This window comes from Theropithecus gelada, chromosome 1, assembly GCF_003255815.1.
Source record: "Theropithecus gelada isolate Dixy chromosome 1, Tgel_1.0, whole genome shotgun sequence".
NCBI classification, from domain to species: Eukaryota; Metazoa; Chordata; class Mammalia; order Primates; family Cercopithecidae; genus Theropithecus; species Theropithecus gelada.
Window position 1 is genome coordinate 139,736,725 of NC_037668.1, and position 23,507 is coordinate 139,760,231.

Genomic DNA, 23,507 nt, shown 5'->3' on the forward strand with positions numbered 1-23,507 from the left:
CACTGCAGCCTCTGCCTTCCAGGTTCAAGCGATTCTCATTCCTCAGCATCTTGAATAACTGGGATTACAGGCATGTGCCACCATGCCAGGCTAATTTTTTGTATTTTTAGTAGAGATGGGGTTTTGCCATGTTGCCCACACTTGTCTGGAACTCCTGACCTCAAGTCATTCGGCAGCCTCAGCCTCCCAAAGTGCTGGGATTACAGGCATGACCTACTGCGCCGGGCTGTAATTTTCCATTTTAATCAAAGCTCTGCAAATTGAGGAAGGAGCAGAAAGTTCTACAGAGATTAGGTCAACCTAATCGTAAACTAAGGAAAGAGCTTGAGTTGGCCAAGATTTGGTAAAGATCTTGGTTAAGTAATACAGGAAACTAGGATTAAAATGCTTTCAGGGCCAGCACCATGGCTCACTCCTGTAATCGCAGCACTTTGGGAGGCCGAGGTGGGTGGATCACTTGAGGCCAGGAGTTCAAGACCAGCCTGGCCAACATGGCGAGACTGCGTTTCTATTAAAAATACAAAAATTAGCTGGGCATGGTGGTGTGCGCTTGTAATTCCAGCTGCTCGGGAAGTTGAGGCATGAGAATCACTTAAACCCAGGAGGCGGAAGTTGCAGTGAGCTGAGATCACACCACTGTACTCCAGCCTGGGCAACAGAGCAAGATTCTGTCTCAAAAATAAAATAAAATAAAATAAAAGTAAAATGCATTCTGATTCTAGTATCTGTGGTGCCTGTCCTCTCAGAATTGATACAGAAATCTTTCTGTTCTTGACACTTTGACTTTCCTGGGCATAGTGATTGGGCTTTATTTCAATCCTACTTGCATCATAATAAAACCTGTGATCAAAATAATCATCTATATTTAGAGAAGAAAATAAAGCTCCAGAGGATCTGGAATTTATAGCTATAAGAGCTGTGCAACTGGGCGCGGTGGCTCACGTTTGTAATCCTGAGGATCACCTGAGGTTAAGAGTTTGAGACCAGCCTGACCAACATGGAGAAACCCCGTCTCTACTAAAAGTACAAAATTAGCCGGGTGTGGAGGCACATGCCTGTAATCCCAGCTACTCAGGAGGCTGAGGCAGGAGAATCACTTGAAGCCAGGAAGTAGAGGTTGCAGTGAGCCGAGATCACACCACTGCACTACAGCCTGAGCGACAGAGCGAGACTCTGTCTCAATAAGTTAGTTAATTAATTAATTAAAAATTAAAAAATAAAACAGATTTTACAAACACTTCACACAACTGACATAACAAAGGTTGTGGCTATCTCAACTCACATTCCGATCCATCAAGGCCTTCTCTTGATTTTGAAATAACCTTAACCTACTCAAGAACAAATTTAGAAATCCTTTCTTTCTCTGAAATCTTTGTCAGTGGCTCCAGCATTCTAATTACCAAGACCGGAACCTTGCACTTGCCTGGACCCTGCCCCAATGAATGGTGCCCCCACAGACCAGACATGTGGGGGCACCATTCATTGAGGCAGGGAAGGGAGGAGGACAGGCAGGTGCGGGAGTGGGGAGTGGAAAGAAGATTGGACAGGGACAGTCTCAGGAGCCAACGAGGAGTCCAGGGGCCACACCCAGGACTCTGCAGATGGTCAGATGTGGAGGTAAGAGAGTGGGGAGGGGATGGCCAGGCCCAGCTTTGGAGGGACAAGGGCAGAGATGATACTGGGTGGGGGTGGGCACAGAGGAAAAACCCTGGGAAATAACTAGTGGATAGAGGTTTGGGGAGAGAAGGGGAAGCCAGATGGGACAGAAAAGAACTGAGAGAGGCAGGAAAAGACCCTCCCCACCCGACCCCTGGACAGCCACAGACTGGCGCTAGAATCAGGGACAAGGAGGTAATGAGGAATTTTTTTTTTTTTTTTGGAGACGGAGTTTCACTCTTGTTGCCCCGGCTGGAGTTCAATGGCGCGATCTCGGGTCACTGTACCTCCGCCTCCCAGGTTCAAGCGATTCTCCTGCCTCATCCTCCCTAGCAGCTGGGATTACAGGCATGTGCCACCACGCCTGGCTAATTTTGTATTTTTAGTAGAGACGGGGTTTCTCCACGCTGGTCAGGCTGGTCTCAAACTCCCGACCTCAGGTGATCCGCCCGCCTCGGCCTCCCAAAGTGCTGGTATTACAGTCATGAGCCACGGCGCCCGGCCATAAGAAGGATATTTTTATACCGTTACAGAAAAAGATGAAAGCTCAGAAATGGAAGAGGTCGGAGAACCCGCAAAGCCGTGCATGTGGGGTGAGGACTGCTCAGAACTCAGAGAGGTTTGGTGCTAGAAAGGACCTGAGAGGAAGCTTTGGTCCAACCACTCGTTTCACAGATAGGGAAACAGGGGCCTGCGGATGGGGTGCTTTGCTCCTTGATTCCCAGGGCGCGCTGTCCTCCCCGAACCCAGCCTCGCTTCCTGCGCAGCGCCCAGCAGTCCCTGGCGCGGCGGGCCGGCCCTGCTCTTGCGAGCTTGCGGTCCAGTTGTAGAGGCCACCGGCTTCCTGGAAACATCTGGCTCCGGACCGGGAGGCATGCCGCGCTCTCGGAGCTGGGCTGGAGTAGGTGCCCTTGGCGGCCCTGGCTCTGGCAGTAATGGACTTGGCCCTGGGGAGCGATGGAAATGCTGCGACCTGCCCCCACATTTTTGCCCGAACGAAGACCCTCCGGGCTTTCACGGTCCGGCCTTCTACAGCGGCGGGGGAGCCGCGGCCTCTCGCAGGGCGCTCCGCGCGGTCCCCGACTGCCCGGAGCCGAGGTGCAGGCTGAATCCTGTTGAGCTCTCCATGCTACCACCCCGCCACCTCCACCCTCCCGGGGCGGGTCTAAGAGCTCTTCGGGGAAATTCAAAGCACCACAGGGACCAACGTTTGCAGATGCTCTCCCTGCGCTGCGACCACCCTGTGCTTGGCCCAGGTCTCCCGGAGGCGTCCAGGCGTGCAGGGGGACGGAAGAGGGTGCACCCCAACGGATCCCTTCTCGGCCTCTGGACTTGAGCTGGCCGGTCCGGGGCTTGCAGACCTCCGGGAGGACCTGCGGGGCTAAGCGACGATCAGGAGGCCAGGCCAGGGCAGAGGACCGCCGAGGGCCACCGCGGAAGGCGCAGTCGGCTGCGTCCAGGCTCGCGCCGGCGCGGGCGAAGGCTCCAAATTGGGCAAGCTGTGGACGCAGCTCTGCGCATGTGCAGGAGGCGCCGGAGTTTCACTTTGTAACTTTTAAGTGGTCGGAACACGCCCCGCCTGGCTGGGTCCCGCCAGACACGCCGCCGCCGCAGGTACAGGGGACAGGGGACGTGAAGGGGGGAATGCACCCTCCACCTTTCTCGGGACGTGCGGGGCCGGGTCCACGTCGGGGTGCTCCCCAAGTGTCCGGTTCCGGGACGGCTCCCAGCCTCCGCAGACACCTAAGCCCCCGACCCCAAGCAGGGGTTGACGACGCCGGATTGGGTGGGAGGAGAGGGTCAGGGCAGGGGTCGCCGCGCCCCCATTCCAGCCCTGCGTTCCTCGGGACTTCCTGGCGGCTTTTCAGGACTTCCCTCTCCGACGCTCCGGCTTTTCGCTTTCAGGGCTGGTACCTCTTTCCCCATCCCTCTCTTTGGGATTTGTCGGCGGAATCCGACCTCTCACCTAACTAGGAGCGCAGCTCTGGGCTCCTCCGACCCTAGACGAGGCCGGGCTGGGAAAGGGCCAGGCGTCCGAGTCTCCTGACGCCAGGAAGGCAGAGGCCACCCTCGGGCTGTCCCTGGGTGACCACTTCCTGCAGCCTTGGCGGAGTCCTGAGGACGGATGCTGGGGACTCGGGAACTTGGGGGGAAGGGCGGGGGCGGGACAGGTGAGGCGAGCTCTGCTAAGAAACCAAATCCGCAAAGGTTCCAGCACCTGATAAGAATAGCTGCCTGAGGCCCTGGAGGGGCCTTGGTCATTCAGCCCCAGGCAGGTGGTGTCCTCTTCAAGGGCAGGGGTGGACAGCGTGGTGGACCCCCTGACCCCTCCCTGCCCCACACCTGTCAGGTCATCCTCAAGTCTGCTGTGCCTTCAGGGGGATATGAACGGAAGCCGAGGCTCCTTTTCCCTTCACACACCCCCTTCCTTTGTTTAGTATGGGGGCAAAGGTCTCTCCTAGCTGTTCATTGGGCTCTAACAGAGAAGACATCAGGTGGGGTCCTGCCCTTGTGTTTCCCATTAGCTGGAGGGGTGACTTAAAATAAAGGCAAACAGCTTCTAATTGCTTGCTAGGGCCGGTCCTGGGCTAAGTGCTTTACAGGTGTTGTTTGGGGTCTGTGCCTCCCAACAGCCCCGTGAGAGAAAGTGATCACTCGCATTTCCGGGCCATGGAAGCCAAGGCACGGAGTGGTTAGGCTGCTTGTCTGAACTGCGTGGTGCTGAGACCCTAACTCCAGAGTCTGCTCACATAATCCCTGAGCCACACTGCCTCTCGTTTCAGCCAGGGGCTGTGTCATTTCGTTTGTGCTCCAGGGTAGAGGTAAACAGTTGTCCGGGTTACTGGGTCCTGTTTGGTGTTGCCATAAGGAGAAGTTTGTACTTTACTCTGCAACCTTATTCTGCATCTGAAAGACCAGAGTTAGCTCCTGAGGCAGAAGCCTGGAGCAGCTTGTAGTTTTGCTATGGTCATCACAGGATTGAAAGATTTGGTGATGATAAAATTACCCTGAATTTGTACGGCCCTTCTTGCAAGAACCAACAATATCCATATACTTCCTGCAACATTGTGCTCGCATTTCTAGAGCTTGTCAAGTTGGTCACCAGGCCAGTCTTTGCTGCCAATGGAGACTGGGCAGTGGGTTAGCATAGGTGGTTTACTTTGGCAAGTTCAGACAGCTGTTGGATTTAGCCATCTCCCACTGGCCACAATCAGATGCTTGCATGCACATGGGTTGAACTTTGGGTTGGGAGCGTGAAGTCACCTGCTGCCCACTCTGGCTCTTGGGCCTCAGCAGTAATTCTTGGCTTTCCTACCCTCAGCATATTGAGTGGGAATAAGGGGATGAATAGAGAATTTCTGGAAGGCACAGATAAGTGCTAGGCATTCACATACATCTAGGATGACTGAATATTGCCTGGGGTTCTCAGCCAGGCGGTGCCACTGCAGCCACAGTGCCTAGCTGCTGGTTTGGCCTCCTCCATACCAGCTGCCAGCTAGGTGCTCCCCTCCCCCTGCCTTCTCCTCAGTCTGGCAGCACTGCTTCATGGTGTCTGTGTTCTCAGCTGCCCGTGCACAACGTGCCTGTTTGTGAAGATGCAGAGGAGCTGTCCTGTTGAGAGCCAGAGGGATGGAGCTGTTTCAGTGGGATCTGGACTTTACCTGTCTAATGGGCAGGCACAGGCTGGGACTGAGCTGAAGGGTCTGAGAGAGACTGTGGATCCCCAGAGCTGTGCCCTAACCTGGGTGCTCATCGGAGAGGGCAGACATGACTGGCCACCTGAACTTACCTCCATCTCAGGCTCATAGTATTTGCTAGCCACCTCCCTGAGTTCTTATCAGACTTTGTCAAACCACCCTGGGAAGCCTATTTGGCAAGAGACAAGTGACTTAGAGGCATAACTGGGGCTGGAGGGGGAAGAGAAGCCACAGGTATTTCCCTTCGTGGAGGCCTCTCTCCTTCTCTGCAGTCCTGGCGAGGGTTTGCCACTCCCAGCACCACCACAGCACCCTCCCCTTTCCAGGGACAATGCTCCCTCTGTGAGCATTTTATGGGATGTTTTTTCTTTCCACTTCACTTCTCAAGCCTTCCTTGTTCATGCTGCTGTGTTCCTTTTTCCTAATTCTAGCTCTTGGGGAACCTTGGGGAGCTTCCCCAGTAGCACTAGCCCTTGGGGCCCAGGTGAAGTCCTTTGCTTGGGGTCCTACCGTGAGCCCACAGCTTCCAGGGCTTCTGTGGGAGAGGGCTGCTCCCCTAGCCCCAGCAGGTCCTTGAGTTATTGGTGAAGAGGAGAGAGGCTGGGTCCGCAGGTGGTGCTGGCTGAGGAAGGAGGAGTAGAGTCGCACAGAGGAGCACTGACGGATGGAGAACCAATTCTGGGAGTTTGGGGAGAGATCCAGGCAGGAGGGAGCCCACTGGGCAGAACGTAAAGCTCTGTATGGGCAGCATGCATACACGGGTGTGTGCTGGAGGGTTTCCATCCAGACCCCTATGCTGGAAAAGGGTGGCTCCCATGTGATGCTGGGTGTCTGTGATCCTTCAGGAAAGTCTACAGGCTGGTACCCCAGGACTTGCTGGTCAGGAAAGCCCTGCAGGAAATGAGTGTTAGTTCTGAGGCCTGGCCCTTCGCAGCTTGGGAGGTACCGGGGCTGCTTTTGCCTTTGCCAGAGACAGCTCCAACTGAGGACCTCCCCAACGGGTCCATCCACAGTCCTTCCTTCCCCTAGCGTCTGGTAAGTGTGGGGACAGGAAGAAGGAGGGGTAGGTGGTGGCCTCAAAGTGTTGGGCTGGGGTGTTCCATTGGGTGGTACCACTGGGTGGGGTTTAAAGGGAAGCCAAGAACATCTGTGTTCCAGAGGTCACTCTTGTGACTGTGTTCAGAGCCAGCAGCCCCATGACTCTGGCATCACAACCCCCACTACCTCCAGCCATTGCCAAGTCTCTTAGAAGGTTGAGAAAGTGACTTGGCTCTCTGGGGGATGCTCCCATGCTCTTGGACTTTCCACTTATTCACCCTTCCTGTACTTCCTGTCGTGTGTGTGTGTGTGTGTGTGTGTGTGTGTGTAGGTGTCCATGTGTGATTGTCCCCAGCACTGCAGGCCTAGGGGTTACCCAACATACCCCACCAGCACTACTGGTATCCAAACATCTGTTTGGATTCTCTATATCTTTCCTTCTTGTTCTCAAGATCTTTGTCCCTATAACAGCTAGAAGCACCAGACTTAGCAGAAATCCCCTGGGAATTCTAGATTTACCAGATTTGGGCAGATGGGATCTTTTTTTTTTTTGAGACGGAGTCTTGCTCTGTCGCCCAGGCTGGAGTGCAGTGGCGGGATCTCAGCTCACTGCAAGCTCCGCCTCCCGGGTTCACGCCATTCTCCGGCCTCAGCCTCCCGAGTAGCTGGGACTACAGGCGCCCGCCACCTCGCCTGGCTAGTTTTTTGTATTTCTTAGTAGAGACGGGGTTTCACCGTGTTAGCCAGGATGGTCTTGATCTCCTGACCTTGTGATCCGCCCGTCTCGGCCTCCCAAAGTGCTGGGATTACAGGCTTGAGCCACCGCGCCCGGCCTGGGCAGATGGGATCTTAAGCAAGTCCAGGTTGAACATGTGTTCTGGCCCTTCAGCCACAGTGTGAGAACTTGGACACTAACTCCTGGGCCTCAGGTGTCAGGGGACAGACACTGGAGATTTCTATTAGCTTCACCAGGGGCACCAGGAGCCTCAGGAAGGAAAGGTCAACAACCCAGCCTGGAGCAGTGTTTGCTTTGGAAATGCTGGGCCTTGCAGTTAGACTGATGGTACCCAGGAGGGGTATGTATGTGTGAAAGGGCGGAGCTGGGGGACCCAGAGGTCCCTGAGAAGGCCTTGGAACTCCTGACTCCCTCCCCCTCCCTACCCTAGACCACCCCCTTTGCTTTCTCCTCTGTGGCAAAGTAAAAAGAGAACTGGCATCTGAGAGTCAAGACACTGGGTTTGGGATTCAATTCTGCCCTGACCAGCTCCTTAACCTTAACCTTGGGGCAAGTTATTAAACCTCTGAGGCTTGGTTTCCAAGTATAACAGATGGACCCATCTCTGAGGTCCCAGCTCTGACATTCTGTGAGCAGTGGGAGTGAGGTGTTGTCTGTGGTTCATGGATGGACCATCATGAATACTTGGATGTTCCCTTCTTCCCTGTTTATCCCTGTGTTTTCCTCTTCTTGCCTTTGTGTGCCTTTCTCCCTCTCCCCTGCCTGTACTACAGATCTGCCAGTGGCTTCTGCAGGAGTGACTTTCCCAACATGAGTCCTGGAGGCTAGAGGAGCTTTAGGACTTCTTAAGCCAGCAGCTGCACCAACTCTGTCCCTCCCTTACTCCATGTCACCCCCTCTGGGGATCTGTCCACTGTGTCCTGGATGAGCCATCCACTCTGACCATCTGATCCCCCGAGATTGTCCCATAATGGAGCCATTCTCTGTGGACACCACCAGGCACTCAGAGGTCCAATGTCTGGCTCTCCTGGACTCCTTGCTGCTGGCTCCCTGTGCCCAACCAGTCCCTGGGGAAATGCCCACCTTTGGTTCTGCCAGCACTGGTGGGAACCTGCAAGAAATTTGAGCGCTGAACATCTGTCTGCCTCGTTCTGTTGTCCTGTGCTCCAGGGAAGACAGGCATGATGGCGGACTCCCCATTCCTGGAGCTGTGGCAGTCCAAGGCCGTGTCCATCAGGGAGCAGCTGGGCCTCGGGGACCAGCCCAATGACTCCTATTGCTACAACTCGGCCAAAAACAGCACCGTGCTCCAGGGAGTCACCTTTGGTGGCATCCCCACTGTCCTGCTCATAGACGTCAGCTGCTTCCTGGTGAGAGCCCTCACGAGTCGTGTCCTACTGCCTCAGTTATGTGTTTAAATCCCCTGCCCAGGGCCTTCTGGGAAACTTAGATGAGAAGTCAGATGTAGCTGGGTTTAAATCCCTACTCTGCTGCTTACCAGCTCTGTGACTTGGGCATGTTACATAGCTTCTGTGCACCTCCCCTTTCTGCTCCGGAAATGGAGATCATAATTCCTGCCTCAGAGGATTTTGGAGATTGGATAAGGCCAAAATACTCACATAGCTACGCCTGTGATTATTACCATGATTGCAGAGCTCTCTGCCTGTCATGTCTTTAAGGCCCTTGGGAAGGGTCATCTCAAGGGGTTGAGAAATGTGAATGGAGAGTACGGACTAGAATAGAGCAGCTGCAATTCCCAAGTGTCACCTCCTGTTCCCCTCTGGCATCCCTGGGGTTTTTAAAGAATCAGAAGCTGGGCTGGGTATGGTGGCTAATGCCTGTAATCCCAGCACTTTGGGAGGCTAAGGCGAGTAGGTCGCCTGAGGTCAGGAGTTCGAGACCAACCTGGCTAACATGGTGAAACCCTGTCTCTACTAAAAATACAAAAAATTACCTGAGTGTGGTGGCACATGCCTGTAATCCCAGCTACTCTGGAGGCTGAGGCAGGAGAATTTCTTGAACCTGGGAGGCGGAGTTGCAATGAGCCAGGATCGTGCCACTGCACTCCAGCCTGGGCAACAACAGCGAGACGCTGTCTCAAAAAAAAAAAAAAAAAAAAAAAAAAAAATCAAAAGCTGATTCTCAAAGCCTGCCTTCAGCAGGTGGCCTTTCTTTAACGTAGATCTCCTTGTTTACAAGGATGCCTCCAATTTGAAACATGTCATTGTTCTTCCTTATGCAGACTCAACGTTAGCTGGCTGAGATTTATTGGGGTTAAAGTGCCTCTTCTTTTCACAAATGCCATGGGCTGGCCAGTGCCTCTTGATGCTGTCTCCTAACATGTAGCAGAGACCATCTGAATGAAGGGGGCAGATGGCTCTGATGGAGTAAACACCCTTGGACTGCTTGGAGCTGGAGACTAGGCTTGGGTGGGGAATGTGGGGAGGGTGGCTTAGGGTAGCAGGGAGGAGTGGACAGCGGTGTTGGGGTGGATTTCAGAGTTGGTGGGATTAGAGGAGGGTGGCCCTGGGTCTTCAGGGTGGGGAGAGTTTGGCCAAGGTGAGGAGTAAAGAGAGGGGGGTCTGGGCAGGGACCCTAGGTGGGCTGGGTGGGTATTGTTACAACAGTGTTGGTTGAGAAGAGAGTCACCCTCTACTGGAGTGTGCTGCTGAAGGTGAATTTTTTTTTTTTTTTTTTTTGAGACAAAGTCTCACTCTGTCACCCAGGCTGAAGTACAGTGGCATAATCACAGTTCACTGCGACTTCCTCCTCCTGGGCTCAAGCAATCCTCCCACCTCAGCCTCCTGCATAGCTCGGACTACAAGCACATGCCACCACGTCTGGCTAATTTTTGCATTTTTGGTAGAGATGGGGTTTCACACCATGTTGCCTAGGCTGGTCTCAAACTCCTGAGCTCAAGTGATTCACCAGCCTTGGCCTCCCAAAGTGCTGGAATTACAGGAGTGAGCCACAGTGCCTGGCCAGGGGTGGGTTTTTATTGCAGTAAGTTTTGGGGGTGGGGGAGCAGGGACACATAAGAGCCAGAGGGCCCTGGAGAGCATGGGTTTGTGGGAAACATCTGCACTGCACAGGCCAGGGCGGCAGCTGCTGTGGACAGGGAGGGCAGGCACCTGCTGAGCAGGTTTCGTGGTTTTCCTACAACACGACTCACCTGCCTTTGAAAATATGTCGCCAACTTCCTGATTCACCTGAAGAAAATTCCATGAGAACTCAGTGCCTCTGGGGTTCAGGTCTTCTGGATTTCCTTTAGGAAAACAAAGCCCCCCTTCAAAACCCCTGTTTCTGATCAGAGCAGGCAGGGATGTGCTTGCTAAGATTTATTTCTCTACCTCCCTGAACCTCAAAGAGAGGGACCCTGTCTAGAGAGGGAAGAGAGGCAGGAACATGGCAGGGAGCCTGCCAAGGTGGACTGTGGGGAGGGAGGACAGTCTAGAGTGTACAGATGTCTAGAGCTAACCGGCTTAGTCCAGCCCTGAGGTTGCCGTTGGACACAAGCTTGCTGAGGTGTCCCAGCTTACGGAGGCCGAGCCAGCCCGAGCACAGGTTCTCATGGGGCCTTGCTGCCTGCATGCATGCTGTGTGCCTGCGGGGCCTGCCTTCAGGGGAACCAAACTCAGAGGAAAAATCTGACCATTTCTGGCTCAGCCTGAGGAGGCTGTGCTACCTTGGTTCTGTAATTTAAAATGAAATTTCTGGCCAGCGTGGTGGCTCACGCCTGTAATCCCAGCCCTTTGAGAGGCTGAGCCAGGTGGATCACCTGAGGTCAGGAGTTCGAGACCAGCCTGACCAATATGGTGAAACCCTGTCTCTACTAAAATACAAAAATTAGCCGGGCATGGTGGCAGGCATCTGTAGTCCCAGCTACTCTGGAGGCTGAGGCATGAGAATTGCTTGAACCAGGGAGGCGGAGGTTGCAGTGAGCCGAGATCATGCCATTGCACTCTAGCCTGGGTGACAGAGCGAGACTCCATCTCAAAAAAAGAAAAAAGAAATTTTCTGTAAAGTGAAGAAGGACACTGGTTCCTGGGACTGCTGTGAGGCCAGACCTTACCCTTCTGCTTAGGGGCCACTGAAGGCAGATCAGGGCCTGAGACTGGGTCCTTGTGGTGTCACTGCTGCCTTGAGAGCAAGAGACAGGGCTGACGTGCATAACTAGGCAGGCTCCAGGCAAGCTTGGCATCAGTGCTGGCAGCCTTGGTGGCGTGGGCACAGGTGACAGGAGCTGGTGAAAGGGGTGAGCAAAGCATCTAGGCTACTGAGCTGTGTGGCCTTGGGCAGCTCAGTGCCCTCTCTGGGCCTGTGTGTTTTCCTTCTAGCCCTGCTGAGTGCGGGCAGGTGGGTTTTACCCTTGAGACCGCTGTGTCTTCTAATGAGAAGCCATCCAATATGCTTTTACTTGGTTTATTTTCTATTTTTAGTTCTTAATCTTGGTGTTTTCCATTATAAGAAGAAGATTCTGGGACTATGGCCGCATTGCTCTGGTGTCAGAAGCAGACAGGTAAAGACATATCACCTAGGCCATGAGCATGCATGTGTGTACGTGTATATGAGTGTGTGTATACATATATGTGTGTATAGTGTGGGTGTGTCCCTGGAATGGGCTGGGGGCTTATGAAGCCCTCCGTGTGGGCAGGACCCACACGTGACATTGCTATTAGATTGTGTTCACTGAGTGTATCTACTTGGCCTGTACCAATAGCTATTCTCTTTGCTCTTCACCACAGACCCATGAGGTCAGCCTCACTACCCTCATTGTGCTCACAAAACCAAAACCAAAACAAAAACCAAAACCCAGGCTTAGATGCTCAGCTCCCTCAGGGCTTCTGTTGGGCCAAGGCTGTGAACCTTGTTGGCTTCGAACAGGTTGCTTTAGATACTGAGGGCTTTCATCATCATCTGAAGAGGATGCCCATTTTCTTTCTCCCCTTGAGTGTTTTAAGTGATTATCTTTGAAATTAATTAGCTTGGGGCCAGGGTTGGGTGAGGATCAAGAAGGGCAGCAGAGCCGTCAGGGAACTGTCCCACCCTCCTGCCAGGTCAGTGCCGGCTTTGGATAAGTCTGTTACAAAGCACAGGCTCCCTCGGCTGGGCCTCAGGTCCTTCTAGTTCTGCGTGAGGCTCTAGGATTCTCTGTTCATGTCGCCTAAAGGGTGACAGTGAATTCTGGATCTGCACAACCTGACGTTCCAGCTCCAGCTGGCTGTTTGCACCCAGGATCTTATGTCAGATGTGGCAATAGGAAGTGAGTGATGAAAACTCAGGCACTGGCCCCAGCTGCCACCCAGAGCCTCCCCTGGGGCTCTTCAGGCAGACCCTCCACTCTCGGGCCCCTCCTGACATGTGGCCTGAGTGACAGGGTCCTTTGAACTGGGAAAAGGAGAGGTGTACCTGAAAATGCACCATCCTTTCCCATGATCTCTGCTCTGGGATTTGCTAAAGCCTGAGGTGATGACCTTGGACTGTTGGGGAGAAACTTTTGGGACATCTGATGCCTTTACAGCACATTCAGCTAGAAGTGGGGGCTGTGCACTCTGGTTGAAAAGACCACTGGGGATCAGAGGGCCCTGCTGCATCCCTGGCTGTGCAACCTCGGTCAAGGCCCCAAACTTATTAGGGTCGGTCTCCTTCTGTCGTCTCTTCTCCATGAGGTCACCGTGAAGGTCAAAAGGGAAGGTCTCTGCAAAGGCTTTTAAAGTTAAGTTTCGTCATGTGTTTTGTCTTTAGCAGGGAGACAGTAGAACCAGGAATAGGAGACTAGAGAAAAGGAGTCACGGCCAGGCATGTTGGCTCACAGCTATAATCCTAGCACTTTGGGAGGCTGAAGCGGGTGGATCATGAGGTCAGGAGTTCAAGACCGGCCTGGCCAAGATGATGAAACCCTGTCTATATTAAAAATACAAAAATAGCTGGGCATGGTGGCGGGTGCCTGTAAGCCCAATCACTCAGGAGGCTGAGGCAGAGAATTGCTTGAACCCGGGAGGCAGAGGTTGCAATGAGCCAAGATTGTACCACTGCACTTCCAGCCTGGGTGACAGAGCCAGACTCCATCTCAAAAAAAAAAAAAGAAAAGCAGTCACATATTGCAAACACCTCAGATTTATAGCACATGGGGTATTTTTATGGGAGTACTTGCAAGAAAGGATTTGATTACAATGCCACAATATAAAGTGCCATCATTTGTCCACTCTAAAACATATGTTTTGACATTTCTCATCTCCGAAATTGGGAGGCATCTTGTGATTGGTGGGTGGTCATAGGTTATTTGGCAGCATTTTTTCTTTAACAGTTCATAAAATAATTATGCAAATTACAACCAGTGGTATCTTAGATTTGATAAAATGTAGTATTTATTCCAAATTTTATTTGATAATATTGGGAAATATGCTATAAATTGGCAACCCTTTGAAGTCACTTTAGCTAGACCAGTCACAATGATATGGTTTCTGGGTGTTGACTCCTTGCTGTTCATCCCGTATAACGTAGTTTTATACCATGCCTGGGAATGGTCATTGTCCTTGTCTCTGTCTTTCACAGAGTGAGTTATATTTTGTCTCAGCCATTGAGGGCTGGTAGCTTTGGTTCTGAGCTTCAAGAGGCAGCAAAATACTGGACATGATCTTTTTGACTCTTTGATTTCTTTTTTTTTAAGGAATTATCTGTCATTGTTTTTCTTTTTTGTGTCTCTAGCGAGTCCAGATTTCAGAGATTGTCATCGACTTCCTCCTCAGGGCAACAAGACTTTGAAAATGAGCTGGTTGGTATCTAAGGAACAGTTGTGGTCATGGCCAGGCGTTGGGGACTGGCAGTCATGGTTTTGGGGAGGGAGCAGGGTGGATCTTGAGTGCCAAGTTGCATTGACGAAGGCACCTGAACTTGGGAAGTACCACAGGAGGGATGGCAGCTGGATGACCGGGGATCTTGAGACTGGATGAACTTGCAGGCGGAAAGGGCTACGGAATCCCTTGGGCTTCCCCAGCACTTCTCTCTCTTACATGTATGGCTTTGTGTGACAGTTAATTATGGACTTGCCAGCTGGATTATGAGCCAGATGTGGGCAAGAGCCCTGCCTTCTCCAGCTCTGTTCCCCAGCGCCTGATGCCTAGTAGGTGCTTAGTCATTGTTGAATGAATTATTGAACAAATATTTGTCTTTCCTAGCTGGATAACAGCCCAGCTTTAGGGGTATTAAGTTTAAGAGATGTGAAGGACAATAAAACCTACAGACACCCTTTCCCCTTAACACCCATTCCAGCAGACCATCCAATCCATTAGGCTTGTTTCCTCTCTTTTGCCTCACCTCTTGGTCAGTGATTGTAAACAATCAAACAGCAGCCCACATCACTTTCCCCAGAGCTGCCCTGAGCTTTCATCAGATTTGATCTAAGTTTTGTGATTTGACCATGAGGTTGGCAAGAGATTTTAGCAGGAATTCCAGGCATGTGGTGTATATTGTGAAGTAGTGGGCGCATGCTTGCTGAATATGGGATAAAAGCACTGTTTTTGGTACAACAGGAGGTTAAATGGTTATTTAATGTCAAAGACAATAGTTACATCTGCCTCCCAAAGACACAGATGTTGGAAGCTAATCCCTGTTCTCTCCATTTCCAGGGATGCTGTCCCTGGCTGACTGCCATCTTTCGTCTGCAGTAAGTACACTATGGGGCAGCTGCTGGGGGACCTTTGGGCTGGTTTTTTTGGGTATTTGGCCAATCAAGAGGCAAGAGCCAAGATGCTTGATCTTAAGATGGGGTCTCTTAGATACTTTTCAGTTAATGTCCAAAGCAGTATGTGAGGGCTGAGAATCAAGGTCGCCAGGCAGCCCCTGGGGTCAGGGGCAGAGGAAGGAGGCCTGTAGGATTGGAGCCTCCATGCTGGAGGGCAGACAGTCCCTGCTGGAGCCTGGAGCTTCCCAAATTGAGGTGGATCCCAAGAGTTCTTGAAGGTAGAGCTGTACTTTATTTATTTCAACATATTCAGTGGAAATCATATGTTCATCTCTCATAATACTGCACAAACTAAAGCTATTTTTTTGCTTTAATTATTCAACTTAATATTTAACACCAATTAGATGTCAATGGAAGCTCTCCTAGGCAGGTTTGCATGTCTTTGAATTAGTGAAAAGTGAAGAAATATAATACATTCAATTCATTTGGTTACAAGTTTTCTTTTTTTCAATGGGGCCCATGGAGAGAAATCTAAAAGATTATTAAAGGTGATTAAGAGCCAGTTAGTTACCTCTCATGTGGTGGAGGGAGCCAGGAGGCGGGGACTGATGTGAGTCTTGGTTCTCACCTGCTGCCATATTCCATCGAATCTAAGAAGTCATTGTTGTAAGATGCATGTTATTTTATATAGCACTAAGAACAAGAAAACGTTGCCAGCTAAGCTACCATCAACTATCACGATAGGATACACCTCATTTCAGAGGAGTTGAAATATGCCCGGCTGCAGTGGCTCACGCCTGTAATCCCAGCCCTTTGGGAGGCTGAGGCAGGCAGATCACGAGGTCAGGAGTTTGAGACTAGCCTGGCCAACATGGTGAAACCCCATCTCTACTAAAAATACAAAAATTAGCCGGGCTTGGTGATGGGTGCCTGTAATCCCAACTACTCGGGAGGCTGAGGCAGGAGAATCACTTGAAACCGGAAGGCAGAGGTTGCAGTGAGCCAAGATCACCCCCACTGCACTCCAGCCTGCACGAAAGAGCAAAACTCTGTCTCAAAAAAAAAAAAAAGAAATATGAAAATGACATCTTAGAATTGATGAAATGTGGTGGTTATAGGATGTTGAGTAAGTCCCTCTTTCTGGACCTCAGTTTCCCCAACTGTAGAAGGAGGCTGAGGATAACACGTGCTCAGGCTAATTCAAAGGAATGAATACATGCGAGAGCATGTTGTAAATAGTCGGTTTGGTAGGAGTTGTTCCCAGGGGAACTGGTAGGAGACAGAGCCCTGTGGCAGACAGTCAGCTCTGGTCTGGAACAGGAGGAAGCAGGAGGTGAGTTAATTTATTTAGAAATGAGAACAATGTAGTTAATTGCAAAGCTTTGTCCTCTAGATAAATAGTAATCATGACTCATATGAACAGGCATATTTCTCAGCATCTGCTGATACCACGTACAGCACTAGGTGTTTGATGCTTATTATCTCTTATGAGCCCCTGTTAAGCCAATGAGGTAGGCAGTGGGCAGTTTCCTTGCTTGAGGTCAGAGGCAGGTAAGCTGCGTGACCTGCTTACCTCTCAGGTGGAGGCTGGATTGCATTGTGGTCTGACTGTAAAGCCCACGCTGACATCTTTCAGATCTGCCTTTCTACGATGCAGCCCTTGCCTCCCTGAGCTCTTCCCAAAGCACTGCTTTCCCAGCCTAGAAGCAGTGCCTTCAGGGAGTGGGAAAGAGCAGAGTGCCCTGCCCCTTCTCCCTCTGTAGCACAGAAGTCTAGCTTGTGTGAACCTGGAATTTTCTGAGTCCCCAGTGGACCCAGAGCCTCCAAGTGTAGCACTCCAGGGGTGGGAAAGGGTGGAGCAAGTCACCTCCCCATCTCTGGGGACACAGGGAGGAGGCCAGGGTGGTAGGATAGACTGGGACTCTTGGCTCAACCTCAGGTATCCACTTGAGGGGGAGACAGGAAACAGGTGGGGGCCTGGGCATATTCCCAACTTTATTCTTTTTTTTTTTTTTTTTTTTTCTTTTTTGAGATGGAATCTCACTCTGTCACCCAGGCTGGAGTGCAGTAGCGGGATCTCAGCTCACTGCAACCTCCACCTCCCAGGTTCAAGCAATTCTCCTGCCTCAGCCTCCTGAGTTGCTGGGATTATAGATGTGCACCACCACACTTGGCTAATTATTATTATTATTATTATTTTGTATTTTTAGTAGAGGCAGAGTTTCACCATGTTGGCCAGGCTGGTCTTGAACTCCTAACCTCAGGTGATCCACCTGCCTCAGCAAAGTGCTGGGATTACAGGCGTGAGCCACTGCGCCCAGCCCTAACTTTATTCTGAATGTGATTCCTTAGAAGCAGGACAGGGCTGTGAGATGACTGTATTTATGTACCTTTCCCACACACGTAACTTGGGCACAAATGTTTCTTTTTTTTTTTTTTTTTGAGACGGAGTCTTGCTCTGTCACCCAGGCTGGAGTGCTGTGGCCGGATCTCAGCTCACTGCAAGCTCCGCCTCCCGGGTTCCCGCCATTCTCCTGCCTCAGCCTCCGGAGTAGCTGGGACTACAGGCGCCCGCCACCTCGCCCGGCTAGTTTTTTTGTATTTTTTTAGTAGAGACGGGGTTTCACCGTGTTCGCCAGGATGGTCTCGATCTCCTGACCTCGTGATCCGCCCGTCTCGGCCTCCCAAAGTGCTGGGATTACAGGCTTGAGCCACCGCGCCCGGCCGGGCACAAATGTTTCTAGCAACATCAGATGGAGTGCTGGTGTTCCTTTACCTCAACTATGGTACAGGGGCTAAGATGGTGGGCTCTGGAATTTATATCATGTGAGATCCTGAAAGTTATGCAAATTTCCTGTGCCTTTATTTCCTTATATGTGAACAAAAATGTGGGGATAACAATCAAACCATCTCATGAGATTGTGGTGAGGATGATATGAGACGCTTCATGCAGAGCCGTGAGGCCTGTTCCCGCTGCTCATTAAGATTCCACATGTGTCTTGGCCAGTGATGACCAGATCCTGGAATGGTGTGGGGAGGACGCCATCCACTACCTGTCCTTCCAGAGGCACATCATCTTCCTGCTGGTGGTGGTCAGCTTTTTGTCCCTATGTGTCATCCTGCCCGTCAACCTCTCAGGCGACTTGCTGGGTAATGACCGTCCTCACCCTTGTCTATGTTGTAATGGGGCAGAGTAGCAGTCCTAGGGAAAGGGCTCACTGTGGTAGACCAGAACCCCAGGAATCCTGCTCCAGTTCAGATGTAAGGTGGTCTCCGGGTGACTCTCTGAACATTTCCCTCTGATTAAAGATCTGGAGAATAATCTACCACAAACCTAGGCTAAAACTGGGGCCCCAATATCAATGTCTGGTTCTATTTAAATAGGGGAAAAAGCCTCCCAAGATTTACAGAATCAGGGGCTGTTAGAGAGTCTTTTATACTTTCCTGCCCTCACCCAAATTAGGAGGTCACAATTAATGGACCCAGAAGATATCCATGATACTTAATTAAACTCAGGGTGTGGCATTATATCTAAGGGCAACTGCAAGAATCCACCTTACAAAATGCTACCATGGCCGGGCACGGTGGCTCAAGCCTGTAATCCCAGCACTTTGGGAGGCTGAGATGGGCGGATCACGAGGTCAGGAGATCGAGACCATCCTGGCTAACATGGTGAAACCCCGTCTCTACTAAAAATACAAAAAAAATTAGCTGGGCATGGTGGTGGGCACCTGTAGTCCCAGCTACTAGGGAGGCTGAGGCAGGAGAATGGCATAAACCCGGGAGGCGGAGCTTGCGGTGAGCTGAGATCCAGCCACTGCACTCCAGCCTGGGTGACAGAGCAAGACTCCGTCTCAAAAAAAAAAAAAAAGTGCCACCATGAATCCACTTAGGATACCCAGTGGTTCCCAGCGTTGGTTTTGTAACAATGTAGGATGTTTGTAGTTTTCTCAAAACAAAATGAATTCACATTTTGCCTTTACCTGCAATGGAAGGTTGAGAAGTTATCAGGGAACATGTTGGTGTCAAGCAGAGGCCTTGATGGTGTACCTCTGGAAAGACCAGTCAGGCGTTCTCTGCCTGCTGGTCCAGACATGCTCCTCCTCCCCAGAGCTCCACAAACCCAGGCTGATTGGTTACACCCCCTTCTGCTTCCCCACATGACTCTGGAACTAAGTATCTGTGCTTCTCTGCAGACAAAGACCCATACAGTTTTGGGAGGACGACAATAGCAAACCTGCAGACTGAGTGAGTATGGAGCCTGTGGGGATAGGTGTCGATGGGTGAGACCAAGGAGAAGGCAGGTCAGGAGCCCGGGGCAGGCCAAAGGTACTCCAAAGGAGCCGGCTGGTTCTGAAGGCCCCTTGCAGCTAGTGTGTTGTTGAGCTGTGGGCATGAACACGCTACAGGCAGGCACTGTTTTGCCAGGGTTTTAAGAAACATGGAGGGTCCTGTGGATCTGGAGTTCATTTGTCAGAACAGGAACAGGGACCCCTCTGAAGTGTTCACTGTGGGCTGAGGGGCATTGGCCACACAGCCTCTGTGGGAGGCATCTCTTGCAATGAAGCTGTTGGTCCTCAGTTCAGTGCCCACTGAGGGTAACCAGGCCCCAGCTCTGCACCCCCAGCTCCCTGCCTGGGATCCCAGCTCTGATGGCAGGCGGTTTCCCCCTCAGCAATGACCTCATTTGGCTGCATACCATCTTTGCCGTCATTTACCTCTTCCTCACCGTGGGCTTCATGCGGCACCACACTCAGTCCATTAAGTACAAAGAGGAGAACCTGGTGAGTGAGGTGGGGCTTGGGGACATGTGCTGGGAGGAACTCAGGTGGGAGCTGGAGTGGAGGGGCCTCCTAGGCTCTGCTGCAGGCCCTGACCACAATGAGCTCTGGGAAGGCCTCAGGAGCCCGGCTTGCTTATTCTTGCTCACACTTGGCATCATCTTTAAAAAAACAATTTCCTGGTGGATTGTTTCAAGATTTGGACAGTTACTGGTGCTAAGTAAAGAAGTTTGGGTTGAGAGCAGCCCTTTCTCTTTACCACCCACAGCTTCACAGGGGAGGGGCGCTTCTGTGGGTTGGTTCCAGGCCTGGGTCCTCCTCTGATCTGCTGTGTGACCGCATTTGAGTCACTTCACCTCTTTCTCAGTCTCCTGCTATGTAAAGAAGGCTCATAGAGTTGCTTTGGAAGTGGATTCTTTGTAGAGCCTGGAAGAAGATGATGTGTAATGACATGCTTTGGGGCTCCCCTGGCCACAGAAGGAGAAAACTGGAGCCTTCTAATTTCCTGTTGTTTACTTTCCAGAGGCTGGAGTGGGGTAGGAAACCTGAGCATACCTGCACACTGGCTTGTGAGTGACTTCTGTCCCTACTGTGTTTCCTGGACAGGTGAGGCGGACCCTGTTCATCACAGGACTCCCCAGAGATGCCAGGAAGGAGACTGTGGAGAGCCACTTCCGGTAAGTAGGCGGGGTGGAGGAGAGCTGAGCCCCCTCCACGTAGGACCAGCACAGCCCCACCCATAGGGCAAGCGCCTCAGGTGAGCGCCTGCTGTCTCTCGCTTGGGTATCCAGATGAGATCTGAGAAGGACCTGGCCCTGCCACAGTGTATGGAGTGGCTCCAGTGTGCCAGCCCTGCTGGTGCTGTGCAATGAATGGCGCCGTGGTGGCCTATCTTCTTCAAGCAGCCTGTGCACAGTGTCCAGAGCACAGACCAGGATGTAGGTGCAAATAAACGTCTTGAGAGCATACGGGGGAACAAAAAGTGTTCACCCCGGGGTTCTTAGCATCACCTTTGCAGAATAAGAGACGTGAGCTGAGCATTTGTACAGACCCACAGGGCTAGGGTCTCACAGGTGGAAGGACCTCAGGGCCATCTCTGCGTTTGCTGGTTTGTCCACCCACGCAGTGGGTGTCTGTTGAGTGAGCACTGTGTCTGAGTCCAGGCTCTTCCTGGTAGAACCACCTTTCCAGCGGCTCCCTTTGAGGATCTGCAGCACCAATTCCTGCAGATGGAGGCTGGAGGAAAGGCTTTCCTGTGAGGAGATTACGTGTGCAGCCAGGGATGCGGGGGAAGGCCCAGAGCATCAGGAAAGGTGGAGGTGGGGTGCGGGGGCAGGGTAAGCAGGCCGGGAAGGCTCCCAGGACCCCATGCTGGAGGACCTGAAGGCTGGGCTTAGGAGCTGACATTTTATTCTTTCTTCATTCCTTTTTTTATTATCTTATTTTTTTAGAGACAGGGTCGTGCTCTGTTGCCCAGGCTAGAGTGCAGTAGTGCAGTCATAGCTCATTGCAGCCTCAAATCCTGGACTCAAGGGATCTTCCTGCCTCAGCCTCCCAAGTAGCTGAGACTGCAGACACATGCCACCACACGCAGCTAATTTTTAAATTTTTAGTGGAGATAGAGTCTTGCTATGTTGCCCAGGCTGGGCTCGAATTGCAGGGCTCAAGTGATCCTCCTGCCTTGCCCTCCCAAAGTGCTGGGATTACAGGCGTGAGCCACCATGTCCGGCCTCTCTTCATTCCTTATCAATTCAGCAGCCACTAATTTGTTGCATGGACTAGGAGCTGGCTACACTTTAACTTTGCGCTATTTATGAAGAAAGCACTTGCTAAGGAAATTACTAGACAGAATTGTAAATTGAATGTGTAAAATTAGAACAACTTCTTTAGAAACTAAGTATTTTAGAAATATTTACTAATATGTAAATACTCCATACCAGAATCATTTTTCTCCATTTCTTTGAAGCAACTCCTCAAAGTTGCCTGCTAGGCAACACCTGGAAACAGTAATTCCACTTAATGTATAACTTTGAAGAGAAAAAAAAAGTCTCCTCATTCTCACACAAACATTGCATGACTCACGCTTTCCTCTATTTTAGGAGGCCTTTTTAGTGAATGCTGTTGCAATCCGTGGGGATTGATGTGTGAATTTGCCTTTCAAGCAGGGATGCTTAAATTGCAGTTTTCTTCCTCACAGCTGTTATTGAGACCAGAAATTGTCCTACTGTTTAATTTCATGATTGACATACCTATGGGCGCTCTCTGTCACTAAAATGCAAGCACATCCAGGCCCTGTTACCAGCACCTAGAACAGTGCCTGGCAGGTGGTAGGTACGGATTTACATGGTTCTGGAATCCCCTGGAATTGTATGTATAATTTTGCGTGTACGGTGAGGGGGTATTGCATGGTGGCCACGAGCACTGATCTTGGAGCCAGGTTGCCTATATTCACCTCCTGGCTCAGACACTTACTAGCTGTGTGATCTTGGGTGCAAGCCACTTACCTCTGTGGGCCTCAGTTTACTCATCTGTAAAATGGGGACAAAACCTCACAGGTTATAATGAGGATTATATAAATCAATATATGTAACAATACATGGTCAATAGTGAGTACGTATTTTGCTGGTTCTTTTTTTTTTTTTTTTTTTTTTTGAGACAGAGTCTCACTCTGTTGCCCAGGCTGGAGTGGGGCAGTCTTGCTCACTGCAACCTCCGCCTCCCAGGTTTAAGCAATTCTCGTGCCCCAGCCTCCTGAGTAGCTGGATTACAGGTGTGCGCCACCACACCTGGCTAATTTTTGTATTTTTAGTAGAGGTGGGGTTTCACCACATTGGCCAGACCGGTCTCAAACTCCTGACCTCAAGTGATCTACCCGTCTCAGCCTCCCAAAGTGCTGGGATTACAGGCATGAGCCACTGCACCGGGCCTTGCTGGTTGTTAATATGTGTGTAGACATTTTACTGAAGGTCCTTTGCTTTCATTAGACTTTCTGAAAGGTCTGTGACCTTAAAAAAGCCTACCTGAATAGGATTTCAGTGAGGGCTCAAGGTAGATACTGACCTAGCACAAACAATAAATCTATTCCTTTGGGTCTTCAGAGGGGATAGTGATATGTTCATTTTTCCCTGGGATAAGTGCCAGCTGATTGCAAGCCAAGTGGATATAAACTTGTCAGTTCCAGGCAGTTAGCTTAAACTACTAAAAAAGGCTAGTGGGGTGCGGTGACTCATGCTTATAATCCCAGCACTTTGGGAGGGTGAGACAGGAGGAGTGCTTGAGGCCAGGAGTTCGAAATCAGCCTGGGCAACACAGCGAGACCCCGTCTCTAAAAAAAAAAAAAAAAAATCAGCCTGGTGGCATGTGCCTGTAGTCCCAGCTACTCGGGAGGCTGAGGTGGGGCGACTGATTGAGCCCAGAAGGTTGAGGCTTCAGTGAGCCTTGATTGTGCCACTGTACTGCAGCCTGGGTGACAGAGTGAGACCCTGTCTCTAAACAAAACAAAACAAAAGCCCTCTTTGTATTAAATTTCAAAATTTCCCCCTTTTGGAGGATAAAAGACAGAAGAGAGGTCTCTGCTGGCACAGAAACCAGCAGCGAGATCACTCTGCCATCCTTTCCCTTGGATTCGTGGGCATGTCTCCTGCTTAGGGTGTTTTCTTATCCAATGGCATCTTTTGCCTCCTTCTCTCCCTGGCCACAGGGATGCGTACCCCACATGTGAGGTGGTTGATGTCCAGCTGTGCTACAACGTGGCCAAACTGATCTACCTGTGCAAGGAGAGGTGAGTGGCGGGCGGGCTTTGCGAGATGCCCACTCCTTCCTTGCTGGCCTTGCAGCTAAGAGGGGAGGAGGGAAGCCCTGGACTCCTCCTTCTCCCCTAGCGACCGATGGTTGAACTGTGGGTGTGGGGGTCT

General features: G+C 51.2%; 1 protein-coding gene across 2 annotated transcripts in view; it reads left to right on the forward strand.

Annotated features, from left to right (window-relative positions):
* Positions 1-2,862: 2,862 nt before the first annotated feature.
* The window catches only part of TMEM63A (transmembrane protein 63A), a 37,415-nt gene continuing 16,770 nt past the window's right edge, over positions 2,863-23,507 (forward strand). The window contains exons 1-11 of one of the 2 annotated variants that reach the window (XM_025383494.1): positions 2,863-3,270; positions 6,200-6,389; positions 8,299-8,498; positions 11,568-11,647; positions 13,837-13,903; positions 14,757-14,794; positions 17,820-17,962; positions 19,009-19,060; positions 19,488-19,596; positions 20,200-20,270; positions 23,294-23,374. In XM_025383494.1, the coding sequence (XP_025239279.1) occupies positions 8,310-8,498; positions 11,568-11,647; positions 13,837-13,903; positions 14,757-14,794; positions 17,820-17,962; positions 19,009-19,060; positions 19,488-19,596; positions 20,200-20,270; positions 23,294-23,374 (830 nt within the window). In that variant the 5' untranslated portion in view covers positions 2,863-3,270; positions 6,200-6,389; positions 8,299-8,309. Of the gene's footprint in view, positions 3,271-6,199; positions 6,390-7,901; positions 8,499-11,567; positions 11,648-13,836; positions 13,904-14,756; positions 14,795-17,819; positions 17,963-19,008; positions 19,061-19,487; positions 19,597-20,199; positions 20,271-23,293; positions 23,375-23,507 lie in introns of both variants that reach the window. The other variant, XM_025383484.1, reaches the window with a different exon arrangement.